The following is an 18,687-nucleotide window of genomic DNA, read 5'->3' as shown; positions in this document are numbered from 1 at the left end:
AACAATGGGTTGTTAAAGAGAAACAGCATGGCAGCGTAGAGGGGAGTCCCAGCCCAAACAGCCAACTGTGTACTTTGTACCCAACGTCCAAGTGGACATTCCTGCCAGCGACTCAACTGACCCCAAAATCACATTTCTTGCCACTTGTATCGCAAGGTTTATACTGACTTTCTTTTGTTTTGTTACATTGAACAATTGTGTTTATTTTATTGTCAACTCCTGTGCTAGGCAAGTGCAATGTAAACTCTTACCACCAGGTGGATTACAAATTCTTAAACCGAAACCATGTAGTCTGAAATGTTTCTTCGAACGAATAATCCTCTCTGTAGATCAACAAATCCATGTTGTTTTGATGTGTGATGCCAATTCAACATTTGGCACAACAATACTAGCTGAATGTGTTTTTTGATATTTCAATCAATCCATATGTATTCATTGCCACTTACAAACAGTATGTGCAATTTGTATGATTGTGTGATAGTGGTTAAACAGAATCTAAATCTAATGTCATTGTATCGAGTCCCTAAATATGCTACCCATGTGAACAGGTCTATGCATTATCACTGGTAGGCCTATACAGTTTGACCCTGTAACCTCATTTAACTTTCAATTGCCAAACCACTTCTCTCAAAGGAACAAACTGATTCAGCATCCAATGGGTTGTGTGAGTGACATTCGCCCCCAACCCTCTCTTTCACGCACAGTCTCTCTCTCTCTCCCCCCATCACACAACGAACACATGCGCTTACACTTCGCCATTCAACTTCTTCATTTGCGGCACCAAGAAATAATCAAGCACGTTACATAGTTTTATTTATTTATTCTACTATTCCACAAATTTAGCGTAATCACCGCCCTACGCCGTCATCACCGATACAAGTTGCTAGTAGGCAAGGGGGGGGGTCCCTGTCGGTGAAGTACCACCGTCACATCGCTAGAGGAACGGATTCCAGATAGGCTTTGTTTGTGGATGAGCTCCATCACCTCCTTCAGAAATGTGGACGGATATAAGGAAAATCCTACTCTTTCATTTATTAGTCCTGAAACTCCATTCCTCAAAAGGTTGGTTATATTTTCAATATCCAAAATTATATTCATTGTATGATAATATACGTTTCAGGCTCTGTGGGATACGCAGGCACCATTTGATAACTGGAGGCGTTTATGTGAAACCGATGTGTGGGAGAAGAACACTCATTGAACAAAAACTTCATAAATATAGCATGTGATATCCAAGTCGCCGCAATGTTATTTTTGCTATGTATTCTATATTTTCTGAAGAAATTGATGAAAAACGTGCGCGTACTTCGCATGTGCTCATTGGCTCCGAGACAGCATTCTGTAACGTGCATATAGAACAACCGATATAAATTTCACCTTTGTCTCAATGTAAAAAATATAGACGATAGGTGCCAGCATTCAAAACGATCAATTGCAGAAGACTTAATATGGTTCGTTGCTTTCTTATCCCTCCAGCCCATAGTTTTCACTAAACAATGGCCAAGTGCCGCTGATAACGATGAATAATGTTGCATATCAATTAGGCAGTCATTTTCAAATGACAGTTGCAGGAGCGCGGGGTGTCACTCGGGTGCTCATCGACTGTTTTGATCCACTTTTAGGAACTACAGAGACGGAATGTGAGGATGGACAGTTTCAGTGTAACAACAAAAGGTGTATACCCACAATTTGGAGGTGTGACGATGACGATGACTGTTCAGACAATAGTGACGAAGAAAACTGCGGTAAGTTAAATGAAAGAACAAATAACCCCAAACTGATATATTTCAACTCAACAGTTGTCCAATACGGCCTTTCACCGAAGGACGTCAGAATGTACTTTTATGTGCCTGCCCCAGGTGATCTTGTATTTTAATTTGAAAAAGGATGGCACTTTCTACATCACTTTAATTTGAGCAAAGCAGTGAGTGAACCAGGAGAGAACAGGTGCAACCTCACACCTGAGATTGGATGCTTCAGGCTCAGAGAGCGTGCGGGTGATGTAGTTGCTGCTGTCGCTAGTTCCAGGCCATTCACTTTGGGCTCTTATACTATTTCTGGGTCTGGGGCCCCAGGGTAATTTGTGGCACTGCATGAAAGTTGATTGGACAGCACATCCTCCCACCAACACAGTATGTTGCTTTGACAGATGGATAGTATTGTATTTATACCTATGTAGGGAGCTATACCAGGTAGCAAGGATTCTGTCAGAGCATCCTGTCAGAAATAATTCAAATTCCCCCTTCTCTCTGTGAGCCAGTGGCCTATATTTGAGTGCACACAAAAACAAATGAAACAATTGTGCCAGAACTGGGGAAAGAAAATGCTTTGTACTTTTGCCATGGCATGTTCTTTTGTCTCTGGGTTAATTTAGGGAATTCTAGTATCTCTCTGTCTGTCTTAACACTGTGTGTGTCTCTCTCTCCCTCTCTCTCTTTCTCTCCAGCTCTCACTTTCAGTCTCTCTCTGTTGTGATGCTTGTGTTGGGGCCTCTGGAGGTCCCAGTCTCAGAGACCAGCAGGACATGTCCTCAGGCCCCCAAATGAAAACGGGTCACTTGGACCATCCCTCTCCCTAAAACATTCATGTGTTGCCACACCCCTGATTCTGAAGGATATTCACTGTGCCACCGGTTGTATTTCACTTGATGTCGCACAACAAGTGAAGTATATGGGACATTAGACACCAGCTTTGTAATTCTCTGTGAGTGAAAACGTTCCCGCTGAAAGGCTTTTAGCAGGAGATGCCTGGCCCAGCGGATTACACCGTCCTGAAACATTGCATCTCATTCCATTAGTTTGCAGTCTCAACCATTGTCAGTGTGTTCCATATCTGTGCAAGCAGGCAGATAAGGGAGATTGCCTCACTGGCAGGCAGATTGCGTCCGGCCAGCATCCTCTCCTAGTTGACCCACTGACGGTGAGCAAGAACTCCTTTGACACAACTAAAGCTTTTGGCTGTTTGACAAGAAAGATTTCATAGAGATCTGCCCTGGATTTATAGAATGCATATCTGCTGTAGGTGGATGTGGAGGACGGTATGGGGGTCATACTTGAATCGTGTCTTCTGAAGGGAAGAACCAGGGAGCGGATGAGTAGAATGAACAGGGAGGTGTATGTTTATTGTTGAGACTCATACGGAAAAGCCTGCACACAAACCATGCAAACCCAGTGGCGTGGTGTGATTGGACCAAAGCAGTAGCCAGTGGGGGAGTGAGTCTTTCCCACTGAGTCACAGCCACTATGCCTCAGTCAGTCACAACACAATACAAGTCCATCCATATGACTAGTGAGTCACTGTAATAGGATTCAAATGAGGGGGGGGTCGTATGTTTTCATTTGGTTTGTTTGTTGTTTCATCTGGGCTTGAACTACACTGTGTGCTCTACACGTGTTGGTGCCTTGGTGCTCATTCCATATCCGGACCATCCCCCAAGCCCCTCTCCAGCCCACACCCTCCTCCCTCTCGTGGCCCCTTCCCCCATCAGTCCGCCCCAAAGCATCTCAGCTCTCCCCCCACCCCCCATGCAGCATCCCAACCCCAAATTCCCCACTGAATGTCCACTCAGACACCCCTGGACACACACACACACGCTTCTACATGCATAATTACACACAAACTCACATGGGCACAAAAGCTCGCTCACAACATGGGCACACACACACACACACACACACACACACACACACACACACTTTGCTCTTAATACTTAAATCTCCATATGATGTTGAAAGATGCTTCAATATAGTTGATATTCAGAACAGTATACTGTTGTCTTATCCTCCTGGTTATGTAAGCTGTTCCACGTCTAACTAGGTATTCTAGATGCAGAAGCACCCCCTCTCATCTCTCTCAACTTGACAGCAATGTCGACACAGTGTCGGTACAAAGGAATTCTCCCTAGCCTTCGGAAGTCAGATTTGTGTCTGCACTGACATGGTGTTGTGGCGTAATCCCCCCTTTCCCTGGTTATGGCGACATCTACACTCCTCTACTGCTCCCCTGCTCCTTTCTTCTTTGCTTGGATGTCATCATGCAGAGGAAAATGTCTGCCTAAATAACATTTGTTTAACAAACATTGAAAATTAGATTTGTTTTGATAAAAACCCGCAATAGTGAGTTGCTAAAATGGTCTGTATCAAGGCAAAGGACTTTGTGGTTTTGTCCCTGAGCAGTTGGAGGTGATGATGATGATGAGAATCGTGATTCTCCAGCAAAAACTGTAGATCCATTATTTCCACCTTACTGTCGTCTTATTAATTCATCCCCGGCCTCTGATTGGCTGTTCCGTCTTCTTCTGCTGTGTCAGAAGGTCCACCATCCTCTCCAATTCTCCTGCTCAATATCAGAAGACCATCATCTTATTTGTCTAGAATTCAGGTTGCGTTCTGTCTGATTGGATGATTGGCTCAGAAGACCATCATCTTATTCGTCTAGAATTCAGGTTGCCTTGTGTCTGATTGGATGATTGGCAGCTGGGGATCATCAGCACCTTTAGTTGTAGTCCGGCTTTACAGCAGGGCTGCTCTTGGTTCTCTGGCGAAGAGCAAAATAGATATCGATCTGGGTTTGCAGCACAACCTCTGACGGCTGACACGGAGAACCTTCCAAGATGTTTTTCTTCCCTCCCTGGATGCTGTTAGACAGCTTGGTTTGAGATGGTCAGTGTTGGTAACCTTGAGATTGTAGTTGCCGGTCTGATGGTAGTGCTGTTTTTCTGTTTAATATGGTATTATGAGGGAAGTTCCACACACAGAAAAGCTGGTGTCATTAGTCTTTTTGCTTAGCTGGCTCAACATTGTTTTATGTTCCAAACCCTTTGCATAATTAACAACCGGGAAGAACCAGAGTCCCTACTGTTTGAGAACTCATTCAGAATCGACGGTGCTCTTTTCTAATTATGTCTAAAAAGAGCTCCTCTTTGTGCAGACACAAACCTCCTGCGAGTGTAGTCACCGTGAAATTCCTTTCATTTTGGAAAATGTTGCTCTTGTGAGCAGAGGAGTATTGGAGACATTCCCACCTCTTCAATACTTCCCTCTCTCCGCCACCCCCACTTCCCCCCTCTCTCTCCTCCCCTCTATATTCAAGCTTTCCACTGCCTTGTAGCCCTAAAGGACTGTGAGAGCCATCTTGGAGTGTTTGCTTGCTGTGTCTGTCCCCAAGTCTGTAATGTACAACAAACGTTTAGTCCTGTTGCTGGCAGGGACCATGGGGATGCTGGGAAGAACCAGTGGGAGGTTTTCATCCTCCAGTCTGATGTGAAACACTCTCTGGTGTGCTGCCATCCACACACTAGCGTGGTAGTCACAGAGAGGTAGGCCTAGTCACCCCGATGTAGTCCCTCTGCAACCCAATCCACTGGATGCCTGGGCCTCCCTGTCTCAGTCAAACCTGCACCACAACACTGACACATGTCTATTACAGAGGCGTAGCAGACAGTTAGGAGAGAGTTGACAGGGCAGACAAAGAGAGGGATTTTCGAAAGTGCACGACAGAAAGGCAGAGACGGTTAAAGACGAGAAAGTGATTCAAGCAAATCGGAGGATGTGAAGTGGAAAAGAACAGTGAGATCCTGACAGAGATAGAGACCTCGGTGGAGCGGGGGGAGGCTTGGTAGCTTGTTTGTGTTCTTGACAGCCTCCTTTCATAAGCTCTCTAGTGTTTTTCTCCATGTGGACAGGATTATCTTTCTGTGGAATGACGTATCGTTCATTTGACAATATTCAAAGGATTCTGAAACATCAGTAAGACCTTCTGTCCTCAACAGCGAGTTTCCGTCAGCCAGTCGTAGAGAAAACACGTCGCGTGATTGAACTACTCTCAACCCACAGAGCCACAACTACCTTTTTCTGCACCCAGATCAGAAGGCTTTCTTTTGACAGCCAGGAAAGGCCCGAGGAGGGACCCAGCCCAGGAGAGCTTTGATCTGCCAATCCTGGTCAGTCAGCCATACCTGTGTAGAACATAGTGAGTGTCAATAGGCCCTCCCTGGGCCCTGTTGGCCCTGTGCTCTGTCTGGTTCCCAGAGCCCATCTCTCTAATGTGATCATTAAGAATAGCACTGGTCCAATCCAGCTATTATCTCAGATTAGAGCGTGACGCTGCCGGAAGATTACTGAATGCTCACGGAGAGAGGAGGGATTAATAGGGGCGGCCTGCATCTCCCCTCCCCCCCCCGAACCCCCCGACCCCCTCAGCAGCTGCATCCACATGAGCCTCACTTGGTGCCCTTTTCTGCTGTTCCACCCCTCGGTTTGGGAGAGTACATTTGTTTGACTCATTAGGTTTTTTGTTGTTGTTGTTGATGTACCCTTGAATGTCATTGCACTCCAAACTCACAATCGACACTAATGAAATATTTCTCCTTGGGGGTGAATCACATCCGCCATCCCCCTGGTCTCTTCTCCTCTGCTCCGTAGCAGCTTGATGATGTTCTCGTTGCTCCCAATGCGACGCCGGATCGATTGTAATAGCCGAAACAAAACAGGCCAGCGGGTTTACATCATTATTCATGCCACTGTGCGGTGTAAACTAATTCTGTTCATTTGTGAAAACCTCAATCACACTTCGATCTCGCCAGGTTGGTGGAGCACACTTATGTGTCAGAAGCCCCACCCCAGTTGTCCGTTTAGCTGTAAGCCAAATTGGACATTTTGTTTGATTGGTACCATATCCATGAGTGCGGCTCGGATTGATCCCCGGAAAAGGCACAGCGGGACACTGGAAACACTTCCCAAAACGACATGTTGAGAACAGAGAATGTGGACTTAAAGTCGGTCTTGACCGACTGTGGAGACCCCATTATACCAGTATCATACCGTCAGGGACTATGTGACTGTGCAGGGGGCGGGTTTAGTTTAGCTGTTGATGTTTTGTGGTTCTGTCGGCGTGTCTGTGATCATGTGTGCTCTTTGTCACTTCTCCGTCATCTCCATTCAAAATATGCGCACTCAGAGCAAACGTGTTTATGGAAAGATGGGTTTGGCGTGTGGCGGTACACTAAAGGTACCAGAGTCGTTCTTCACAGCACAGGTCTTTTGGATGAAACGAGCCAAAGGTACCTTGTAATCGATGCGACGCGTGTTGAACGTGCTTGTGCTGGAGCGAGAGGCTGCCTACTCGGTGAGCCCCTGCCCAGCAGCCACTGAAGCTGGGGCAGACAGTTCCTGTCAGGATGAATGGATGTCATATTAGGGCTGCATGGGGGGGATGTTTACCCACATACCAAGTACTCTGCTCTGCTGTGCCAGTGACTCACTTTTTTGGTGCTCTGCAGACATGACTGTTTTTTTTTTTTTTTTTTTTACTCACCAACGTTCTTGTTAATCTAGAGCGAAGCCAGGGATTTCTTTGTGTATTTCACTGTAGAGAGGAGTCGTATGCAAATGTTGGCTATCATGTCTTCTATCTTCTAATGAAGAAGTGAGTATACATGGAGTAGCTCCAACCACGAGCAAATTGGCAGTGGTGGTCTTCAATTGCTGAACTACTGTGATTCACCAATAGGTCCACACACCCCATTGAAAATACATATATGTCACTCTTATATAGTAGTACGAACAAAACACCACTAATTATACAGCAAAGTGGCTTTTAAATACACACCGCATTAGGCTGGTTGCAAGCCTCCAGTCACAATAGCAGGCAGCTTTACATGGTCTGCAGAGCCAGCGACTCCCACGCAGGTGGCGAAGGAACTCTGGCCGCGACGCTGTGAAATCCCTCGCTCCGCCCACACGTCTCCCATCAGCTTTCCTGAGGCGTCGTAAAAAAAACGCCTGTCCCGCGACTGAAGAGCTACGAATGTGTTCCTATGTGAGGTGACCAGAGAGTCTGTCCAGCCGTGAATATGGTCCTGCTGTTGTAACTGGCTGCGTGGGACTGTGACACAGAGGACTGTGACTACTTAGACAGTGACATCTGAGAGCTACTGACGGTGCAAGCCATCGCTCCAACACAGTTGGCTATCATCCTCACATGTTGAGGTCGCTGATTGAAGCACTTCCTAGGAAAAGCAGCCCCGAGGTAAAGGTTAGGCCTGGCCTGGAGGATCTGTCAGCCCCAAGGTAAAGGTTAGGCCTGGCCTGGAGGATCTGTCAGCCCCGAGGTAAAGGTTAGGCCTGGCCTGGAGGATCTGTCAGCCCCAAGGTAAAGGTTAGGCCTGGCCTGGAGGATCTGTCAGCAGCAGCAGCAGCAGCAGCAGGGTCTGGGGTCTAACTTTCCAGGCAGATGGTCTCTCTCTCCCGCTAAGTTATGTCTGAGTCTGACCTCTGTTTACCCTTGGGTGGGGGGCGGGCGGATGCGGGGGGTGCTGTGATAAGAACTCAGCAGAGTCCAGCCTGGAGTGCAATGTTTTTGAACACAGATCCACTGGCTACTGTGCTCACATGCGAACACACACACACAGACACACAAACACACATACAGACACACCAGACACACACGCACAGGCCTCGCAAGTGTGGGCCGGTCCGATCGATTGCAGTTCCTTCAAGACTCTTTTGCAGAATGGATGTGGACAAGTACGGGATTGTGCGGCTCACTGCTGACACTGATTACAGGAGAAGGAGGAGAGGGGAGAGACCCTATGGGGGAAATAGGGAGGGAGGAGGTGGAGCAGGCTAAGAGAGAGGTAGATCTGCTGGAGCTAGTTGGTGGTTGGGGGTGGGGTGGTATGGGTGGAGTCCAGCTAGGACTGCTGCAGTGTCATTGATTTTAGAGTCGTTGTTTTGCTGTGTTTTTCTTTTTTGGGGGGGGGGGGGGGTTGCAATGTTGTCGACCCGTTGGAGCTGACCAGGAACCTCCCAACGGGCCGGTGTGCAAAGTGGGGCAGCAGAGACCAGGAGATCACACTATTCTCACAGGCGTTAGAGTACTGAGCCAGTCCTAACCCCTGTATGTGCGTTAGCTTTAGTCCTTGCCGTGTCTGGAAGTGAGCTTGACAAACTGAGACTCACCCGGGATGCTCTGTAGAGCTGCGCACGGTCACTTGGCACCAAAGATGCACAGAGCATCTTTAAGGGAGGTGTCTGTCTCGGTCGGAACAGCTGTCTCTCTCCTGGCTGACGGTCGACCGCAGGGAACATCTGAGACGCCGCGAGCCTGTGCTGGTCCACGTCCGCTTCTGTTTGAAGCTGCTGCTCGTTGCTGCCGACAGGCCTGGTAGCGGCGCGGCCCCTCCCGCCTCGGACACTTTCCTTACTGTTCCCCTCAGATTTCCACTGGCTCAGTCAGTAAAGCTGGCTCGACTCTCAAGCAGCTGTTCCCCAGAGACCTACCGGACTCTTGGAATTCAGTCATTTTTTGTGGTTACGGTGTCTTCAAGTCTTGCCCTGTTTGGGGGAGAGACCTTTGTGTTGCGAACTCAGCACTGTAACTAGGGCTAATTGAATGTGTGGCAATGACACCGTTTAAATAAGGTCCCTCCTGTGCTGGTCAAGGTCAACAGGAAGGCCAGCTCTCTGATGTACAGTAACACCAATTTGCTTTTAATGAAAGCGCCTCAACTCACACGTGGAATTGTGCTGTGGAAATGACCAAAGCACTGATCAAAGAGCCTGTTATGCACTGTACCGAGCTGGCTTTGACTGGAACCACACATACTGTGTACACACAGACACACACACCTGCATCGTGTTTTGTAAATGTGGATGCTGTCATGCATTTTGCAAGAGAAAGGTTACCAGAGTTAGAGGTTTATATTGTGCAACTGATGGTGGGGAAAGTTAGTTTAATTATTCATAACTGAAATCGAGTATGTGCTTCAAGTCTGCCAGCTTATCCCTCATGACAGTCATCCTCTGTCTGCAGTCTGAGGAAGAAGGCCATTCTAGTTTCAGTTGCAAAAGTAGACTGACTGAGTGGAATTGAACTGCACAGCAAGGATAAACGTTCAATTATTCCTCGCAATAATAGTGTATGGTTAATTAAATTGTCACAGTTTCAGCTCCATGCCTCATCAGGGACAGACAGTCTAACAGGCATTTCCTATACCTGTTTGGGCAAAAATAATCATCATTAAGGAAGGCAGCCTAAAGGTCTCATAGAATTATGAAAGCATTAGTCATCAATCTTTTTCATAGTTCTCTTGTTGGTAGCATTCAGCGTGCAGTTTTACAGCCCTGATACCGTGCGTTGGCTCCTGCATCTCCCACCCACAACTTCACCAGAAAGCCTTTGTTCGTATACAGTATAAAGGACTGGGCTAATGCTGAATTTGGGGTGTGTGGTTAATTCCCTGTTTAGTATGTATTTTAGGATACAAATCATTTCTAAAAGGCTACTAGAGCTCGAGGACCTTATCAACTTACCTGCATCGGGCCAGCGAACAGGTAATGCTAATTGCTGAGATACCGAACTATACCAAAACCTTCATACAGCATGTTTCTACCACCAGACAGGAGTAAGAAGCTAGATGCAAACACACCTTAATGATCTTTCCGACCAGCTGGCATTTGGTTCTCAAGTTGTACTGAAGGATTCACCTGTCCAGTTATTTAGAATGCCTTACTGTACATTTCAAACCAACCAGATTCAGTTCTTCATCTCTACCCTACAATTCTTGTTATTGGGGTATCTTTTCAGTGTAAGTAGATTGAGTAAAGCTTTTCTAATCACCGGATAGACTATTTTGGTGATTCATGTACAGTTCAGGTTTTATTTTGGTGTCAGGGTAAGCTTCTGGGTTGTCATTGTATTGTGTGGAGGAGGTCTTAGTCCTGTGCTGTGTAATCTCTGTCTCTCTGTGAGTGTGAGTTGTATCGACTGCATGGCTGATCTTTTCATAGCCACTCCCCTGTGTGTCCACAATAAAGGGCATGTGCTCACAGAGTCTATCATCAGACAGAGAATCTTTCCTCTATCAACCAAGGACACTGTGTGTGTGTGTGTGTTTGAAATAGGGAAAGCAATGAGGAAATGGAATGTTTTAGCTTTTTTCATCTTTATTGGACAGAGATAGTTAGAAAATATACGGAACATGTAAGGGAGAGACAGGGGAGTATGCAGAAATGGCCCTTAGCCAGAATCGAACCCGGGTGCTGCGTTAAGGCCTCAGCCCATATGGCACGCCCTCTCTGTGCCCCCTTCCTGTGTTGTGCTAACACTCTGTAGGTATATTCAAAGGCAAGGAAACGCACAGGTTTTTGCCCACTAAACGTCTTAATCATGCTGCATTTTGCGCAGATTTGCTGAAACGGGAAATATGGCCGTGGGCACTACCGGTGTTATTCTAATTTGCGAGCGGAGCAGCAAAGTGAAAAGCCAAGCGAACCTTGTTCCAGGGATGTGACGGTGTTCCATCCCTCTCTGGTTGCTCCTGCCTGCTCGCAGACGAGGATCACTTGTGTGGGAGGACACTGGGAGGCTGTAAAAGCAGCTCCAAAAGGCTAACCTCTTATTCCCTATTACATTGCTGCTCTTCTCTTCAGCTCGCAGACAGACGCTTTAATCCACTGTGACAAATGTAGAGACGTTGGCGTCGAGGGGCCAATGTAGCGACAGCAGCCCCGCTGAGAACGGCTGTGTTTCAGTGGCAAACTGAAAGCATGTCACCTAATGCAGCTAAACGCAAGACCTCTCTCAATGACATGTAAACACGACTTGACGTTGAATTAAAAACGGCATTTCCATGCTGTACTCTTCTGTACTAAATGAGCCTTTTGGGGATGGCAGTGCTCTGTTTAAGGCTGCGTTGTGTCTTCCAGAGCTTGAGTGAAAACCAGAAAGGTCTTAGGGAGCTGCATATATCCTGATAACGAATGGCTCCTGCCTCTAGTATCTGATAGACCATAGCTCCTGTCAGATGGCCATCTGACCAGCCGATAAACACTACCCTAGCACTCACCTCAGACTCCTGGAGACTCTATTTATGGCCATACAGCTTAAAGCACTTCCTATAGGTTTCCAATGAATCTCGCCCCCCCCCCCCCCCCCCCCTCATATAATAGTCCGTCGAGATATAATTTCGATGATTACAGATCGGACTTTGAATGGGGTCTCCGTGGTGATCAGAGTGGCGGGTGGCGGCGGCCCCTCGCGTCCTAATGAGTTTGATGATGACGAGGACAAGGAAGCTCATTGGTGTTCTGATGAGCTCCGAGCCGTCTGTTCAGCAGGAGCCGGAGGGCCGGGAGTCTCCCCAAGCCCTTCCCATCTGATAGCTGAACACAGGGATTCGAGGGTCTGAGTCATACTTGTTCCAGCTTGGCTGAGAACAGAGGTTTATTCCTGAAACAAAAGGTAGTGATCAAGCAGGATCTCGGTGTGAAGCGGAAGATTTCTCTTGGGGGACGACATTGATGTGTCTAATGGGGAGCGGGAGAGAAAGAGAGAGAGAGCGCTTGTGTACACAACATAAAAGGCTCACTTGGCCGATGTGATGTTGTGCTTTTTTCTTTTTTTTTCACTTGGATAGCGAAGCTTATAGGTTTAAACAAGGGCGTGTGTGTCTGTGGGTCTTGGCTGTTGGATCGAAGTTTTGGACGTTAACAACTGTAAACTTATGCTGCTAATTCGGTCCCCCAGGACCTGCAACACTGAGCCTCCCTCTGGACTCTGCCCTGCAATCCATTCTCTCTTCCCTCCCTTGATCTGTCCGTTATCAGCCGGATGAAGATAACAGACCTATGGAAAAAACAACGCAACCCGTCAACCACAAACAACCTTCACGGCCAAATACACCGGGTGTAGCAAACAAAAATATCACCTTCCACCGTTTACTGAAAGGCTAAACTCGGTCCAAGCCGTTGGCCTCCCGTTCAGAGAATGGCTTGCTAAGATAGGTGCCGGTATCCGGAGTGTGACATTCATGACCAAATGGATGTGGCCAGCAGAGGGAGGAACCTTGGGTTTACCTGGACAGGCTGGGGATTTGAACGCGTCTCCGTTGTTGTGGGGAGCTCTGGAGATAAGGTGTCAGCCGCTCTGGCAGGGACCAGGGAAACGGTTCCATGTTCGCTGGAGGCCAGGTGGCAGACAGCTATGGCAGCTTTGGCCTGTTTTTAGCTCAAGGTGACTTTGGTGTCGTGTTTCCTATCGGTTATTTGGTGGGAAAACTAGCTTGTTCATCAGCAACATTGTTGGGCCAATTTGAGATAGGATACCACATTGTAAATTATGAAAATGTCCACAGTTATAGATACAGTACTAGATATATATTAAAAACAAGTTGAACTGTTTACTAACCTTTTGAAATGCCCTTTTTTTATAAACCAAAGCTGAGTCATTGTTCTGCCATGCGAAGTGTTTGGGAGATGGTTGCTCTAGCCTTTATTGGAATTTTTGGGACAAATAATTGTCTAATTAGGCTTTTTTGGAAGCAGAGATATGGAGCACCTCACCAGCCCAGCAGGATTAGTTGCATTTTGGATGATTTCTTTTCTTGTCTATAATGAAAAGGGGATTTGGGCTGCGTTCGCCAGCTTGGGCTGAGGAAAAAGTGAGCATCATGTGACCCTGGCCAGGGATTTCCTAACAGCTGTGGTCGGGATTTCTGCAAACAGCCCATCGTCCAAGACCAGAGTGCAGGAGGAGAACTAGTTTACAGAGGCTGCTGTTAAAGCAGTGTCATGATGTCAGCATTGGATGCAGTACAGTTCTGAACCAGGATTATGTTCACATAAGTGGATCCAGTCCTGCTCTTAGAATGTCAGCATCATGTTAACGTTGGTAAAGTCACGAGTTAGTTCACGACAGTACTCATATTTCAAAGAAATCTTTCTGTTAGAATAATTTGATATTGGGGGTTTCAATTGGGCTACAATAGGCAGCAATATATTTAGGAAAATAGGATAACATTACATGGAGGTTGCATCAGAGTGACTGTTTTTGGCCTGTATCCCAGCCAACAGTGTTCACTGAGGCATTTTCCTCTCTAAGTTATTCATACAGTTTCTTCCTGATGTGGATATAGACTGTCCTAATATACATGAATGTTGTATCAAACATTACATTCATAATACTTCACCAGCTCCACCAGCTCCGTTATTCCTGTCACGGAACATGAGTTAGGAAAGCATTTGCTAATATTAGTCTAATATATGGACGTAAGCAGTGTGTGCCTGTGTGTAGGATGAGAATAGCACCGTGGACCAAACAACCTCTCATACGGCAGAGAACACACCAGAAGGTCAGCCACATGGAGTGGGTGTTGTGGAAGGAAGGCAGAAGGGAGAGAGAGGAGAAACGGAAGCTGTGCAAACTACCAGAACTAAATGTGTGAGTGTACACGTGTGTGTGTGTGTGTGTGTGTGTGTGTGTGTGTGTGTCTGTGCCGGACCGTGGCCCTCGGTGACTCTGTATTTCCGAGGGGGCAGGTTGACCATAAATAAAAAAAGCCCAGTGAGGCTTGAAAGGAGCTTGATAAATCAAAGCCTTGTCCTGAATGTCAGAGAGGCTGGAGCAGTGGACTCGCTCCTCTCTGGTGTCCTCTGGTCACACCTGTCCTCTCAGGTCATCTGATCTGGGATCCAGCATCCTCCACGGAGACAAAATGACATTGGGACTAAACAGAGCTCTTCAGCTAGGTTGACAGTAAGGCTAGATTTGATACATCGAATCTTAGCGATATTATCGCAATAATATAGGTGATATTATTGTGAATATCGAATAATGATGAAAATGTAGCTTACTTAGAAACCGCAACAGATGTACTGATCTGTTTACACATCAGTAGCAAGTGACACACGTGTGGAGAGAGAGACGGGAGAGGATGATGATTTAGTCCCCAAAAAGAACAGCCAATCTGTAATACGGGGATGATTTGGTTTTCAGAAAACAGATTGTGAACAAACTACCACCATTGCCAAGTGGACAACACCTGAAATGTTACTATTCCTATGTGGAAACCAGTTCTTTAAGTTGGTGAACTGCATGCCACTTTCTTCCGTTCTACCCATTCATTTTAGGGACAGTCATTTACATTCCTGGGCAGGCCAACAGGATACATTATGTTTCCTTCTCTGACGGTGCTTCCGAACTTCACTCTCTGCTAATGAGGCAATTTGTCTTCTGATCCCCAAGAGAATGTGCTTATCACTGCATTACCTATTAGCTTTCTATGGCCCTCGACAGAAAACGCTGTCATTAATATCCTTCAAGACAACAACTTTCCTTTAAGGCGTCCGCACACCGGGTTTATAATAGTGTGTTTGTATGCGAGTAGCTTGGCGGAAAATGTGGAGGTGGGTGTGTGACTGATGATGAAGAATCAAACTTGTACCCTCTCGTCAACATCACCAAGCCCACTCAACTGCCCCTGAGAGAAACATTAAGAACATGGACACACACACACATACACACACACACACACACCCACAAACGCGTAGGTTAGAGTAGTATGAAAAGCAGAGCTATGGGTACAACACATGTATAGACACCGCCCCCAGAGTCAGGAGAGGTAGACCCAGGTGCGTCCGCTGAAGCGAGGAGCTCTTTCCCTCCCTCTCTCCCTCCCTCCCTCCTTCCCTCTTGAACTACAGCATGGCTGGATGGGCTGTGCCAGGGGCCTCCATCTTGTCTTGAAGTGTCACATTCCATTTTGGACCACGGATTCCTGGCTGAAGTGAGAGACACAGCCTGATTTCTGCTTCTCCGTTTCCCTCTCGTACGCACGTCCTCCTCCTAGGGCATTGCTGGGTGTCACTCTGGCTTTGGGTTGGAGTCAAACGGAGCCACTGTCAGTCAGCTGTGTACCTGGATGACAGGGCATTGTGGGTAGTTTTTTTTGGTCAGGGTTTGGACTGTCATTGTTATACTTCACGTCTCTCACGTCAACGGGAACATTGCTGTTTCCATTCCATGTCACGCTTTCTATTTGCGTTCGATCAAGCCACATCGTTGACGCTTGTGTTAGTCAGTCATTACATCTATCATTCTCTCTTTCTCTGTTCCCTTATTCCTAATCCTCGCCTGATTCCCTGTGTGCTTTTGCAGCTATTCTATCACCCTTTGCTCTCGTTCTGTTTCCCTCCATCCTTCCCATTTTCTATCCTATGGGTCTAACATTTAAACCTCTCCTAATTAAAAAGGAGAAAGTCAATCCAAACAGATGGCCCAAGCTGGCTCTGGTAATTATCACTGAGTGAACCATGGCCCCCATAGAGAATCATTGAAATGAACTAGCAGGTCTGCTGGGCTCCTGGGCTTGAACTGATACATAACAAGGCGTTGCTGGAGCCACAGACAACCTGGAGTTCAGATGGGGGAATGTTCACTACAGAGAATACAGTTTGAGTTCATCTTTTGAACAATATTGGTTCATTGTTGTCTTTTTTTCTGATGTTGTTCAGGAAAATGTGTTTATTACGTTTTACATTTCAATTGTATTTATTTGACATTTAGCAGATGCTTTTATCCAAAGCGGCATACAAATCAATCATAGTGCTTCTACAATACAATACTAACTCTATAACCGTAACCTTGTATAAAGCCTTGTATAATAGTTACTTTGTCTCCTTTGTTAAGTGACATTTGTGTGTAACTTTTTAAAGAAGTTAGGGCGGTGAACGCTAATGAGTTTGTGAGACTTACAACAAGGTGGTCTTTGTTCAAATAATCACAGTTCTCAGTGTTCAGGCGTTGTCATCATCTGTCCTCACTCTTAGGAAACACGCCTTGCTGTGTACTAATGAGAAAACAAATGGCTATTAAGTAGAGTTCAGGAAACCTCACATTTCAAACAGCCAAGAAAATCATATTTATCTTGACAGCCACATTTTAGGAAGGAGCCCTTGGAATGTTAAGAGAGATATCGGTCCCAGGCATTATACTTAATTAATTACGCTTAGATGAGGCAGAAAGATAAGTTAACCTTTTGTAGAGATATGAATAGAGAGGAACTGACCTTGGGTTGGCAGGGTAGTCTAGCACAATTACATCTAGGCTATATCCATTAGAGAGAGGCTGAGAGTCATTTCTTCTGATTCTGCTGAAGTAATTTTGGCAGATGAAAGTTTGTAGTATTTCAGCCGTTTTTAACCAGACTCCCTCGAAATGTACACCATGTGACAGTATTGTGGCCAAAATGTCAGAGTGACCTTCTCATCTCTCCGAACAAACACAGAGAGCCGTTAGCTTAACTGTGAGCTATTTAACAGCCTCGGTCATCCTCTGAAACAGTTACACCAGGGTTAACATGTAACAACTCTAAAAGTGTGATGTATTGGATTGTACTGCTGGTTCTGCTGAAGTAATGTCCTGTGGAAATGGCACGACTCTGACCTCTAATGTTGCTGCTGCCGTTCTAAAACCCTGCCCTCTGAACACAACCTGTCTGCCCAGTGCAGCCCCTACCCCGGGGCTTTACCGCTGGTCTGTGAGCACGTGAGTGCCAGACTTCCGCACGGTATCTCTTCACAACTTCGAGCTGGGCCACACATCGTTCCCCTCACATCACCACACATTGCCATTTGAATCCTGCCCGTGTTCCACCTTTTCCCTTTGTCCGACTGTGGTCAGTTGGAGATTTCAGGTGAGGGAGGGAAGGAAAAAACAGGTGACCGAGCGAGACATGCAGCGTTCAGCAATCAGCCGCCTCTCATCTCCCCGGCCCGGCTGAAAGAGCTGCAGGAGGGATTAGAGGTAGACAGAACGGAGGACGGAATGCACGTTGAATAAGAATCAGAAGAGTGGGAAGCAGGAAATGATTGGCCAGGGATGGAGGTGGAGTGCTCTGGAGAGGGCTGGTCAGAAGATCTAATGTGCATGATGAAGTGCCTGATGATGTCTCTGGAGCCTGGCAATGAGCATGACAGTGGATTATGTCACCAATTATGAAAGCGAGATGAAATGGAGGTTAACCGCTCTCTCCCTCTCTTCCCTCCCCTGTCTTCCCCTCTCTCCTTCCCCCCCTACCACCTTTCATGTTCCATCTCTTCGTCGGCCATTTCGCCCTCTTCCTTTCCCCGCCGTCCCGCATTTTGCCGTCCCTCCACATCTCTCTCTTCCCCATATGCTACCTCCCTCTCTTCCTGTCCTCTCCACTGTCTGTCCATCATCTCATTGGGTGTGCGAGCAGCCAAGAAGACATGCGCCCCAGCAGAGTTTGCCTGCATGAACGGCCAGTGCGTTCCCGGACGCTGGCGCTGCGATGGTGAACCAGAGTGCCCGGACGGTTCGGACGAGGCAGATGCCACCTGCAGTAAGTCACGCTGCCACTGCTTAGCCACGGCCAGTCCATAACCTATTCACCTCCACCTGGAACTGCTAGCTCTCTGCCGGTGGTCCTAGAGCTTGTGTTTTCCCGCACTCCATCGAAACACGAATGCTTCATCCACTCTGTAATGTTACCTGTGGTGCTTTCTAGTCCTGTCAGAATCAACAGTTCTGAAGAGTGCGTGAGACGCTCGCTGTAGCCATTTTGGATGATCAAAGCCCTCGCACTTAAAAGCTATTGCTGGTTAATTACTGTGCGATGTCTCACACAGTAGCTGAACACGCAGCCAAGCCTCTCTCGTCGGCGCGAAGCACGATTTCATTTGGCTCGAGAAGCTAACGCGGCTTGTCATTTCCCCCGCCGCTCAACTCAGGCAGTGGTTCAGACGCCTCTCTCCCTCCTCCAGCCAGGCCCCGCTCGCCCACTCGTCTCCTCCTCACCGTGCCGCCCCGGGAGGAACCTGACTGCAACCTTGCCAGGCTTTTAGAGAGGGAAGAGCGCCTGGCTCTCCTTCAGCCCCTCTGCAGGCA

The 18,687-nt window shown here is 47.1% G+C and overlaps 1 protein-coding gene across 1 annotated transcript in view; it reads left to right on the top strand.

Moving 5' to 3' along the window:
* Positions 1 to 931: 931 nt before the first annotated feature.
* The window catches only part of lrp8 (low density lipoprotein receptor-related protein 8, apolipoprotein e receptor), a 40,747-nt gene continuing 22,991 nt past the window's right edge, over positions 932 to 18,687 (top strand). The window contains exons 1-3 of the mRNA XM_047026923.1: positions 932 to 1,062; positions 1,623 to 1,745; positions 18,020 to 18,142. Coding sequence (XP_046882879.1) covers positions 996 to 1,062; positions 1,623 to 1,745; positions 18,020 to 18,142 — 313 coding nt within the window. The 5' untranslated portion in view covers positions 932 to 995. The remainder of the gene's footprint in view (positions 1,063 to 1,622; positions 1,746 to 18,019; positions 18,143 to 18,687) is intronic.

Source organism: Hypomesus transpacificus, chromosome 10 (genome assembly GCF_021917145.1).
Source record: "Hypomesus transpacificus isolate Combined female chromosome 10, fHypTra1, whole genome shotgun sequence".
Lineage (NCBI taxonomy): Eukaryota > Metazoa > Chordata > Actinopteri > Osmeriformes > Osmeridae > Hypomesus > Hypomesus transpacificus.
Note: the sequence above shows the minus strand (reverse complement) of the source record. Positions and strands in the feature narration are given on the sequence as shown.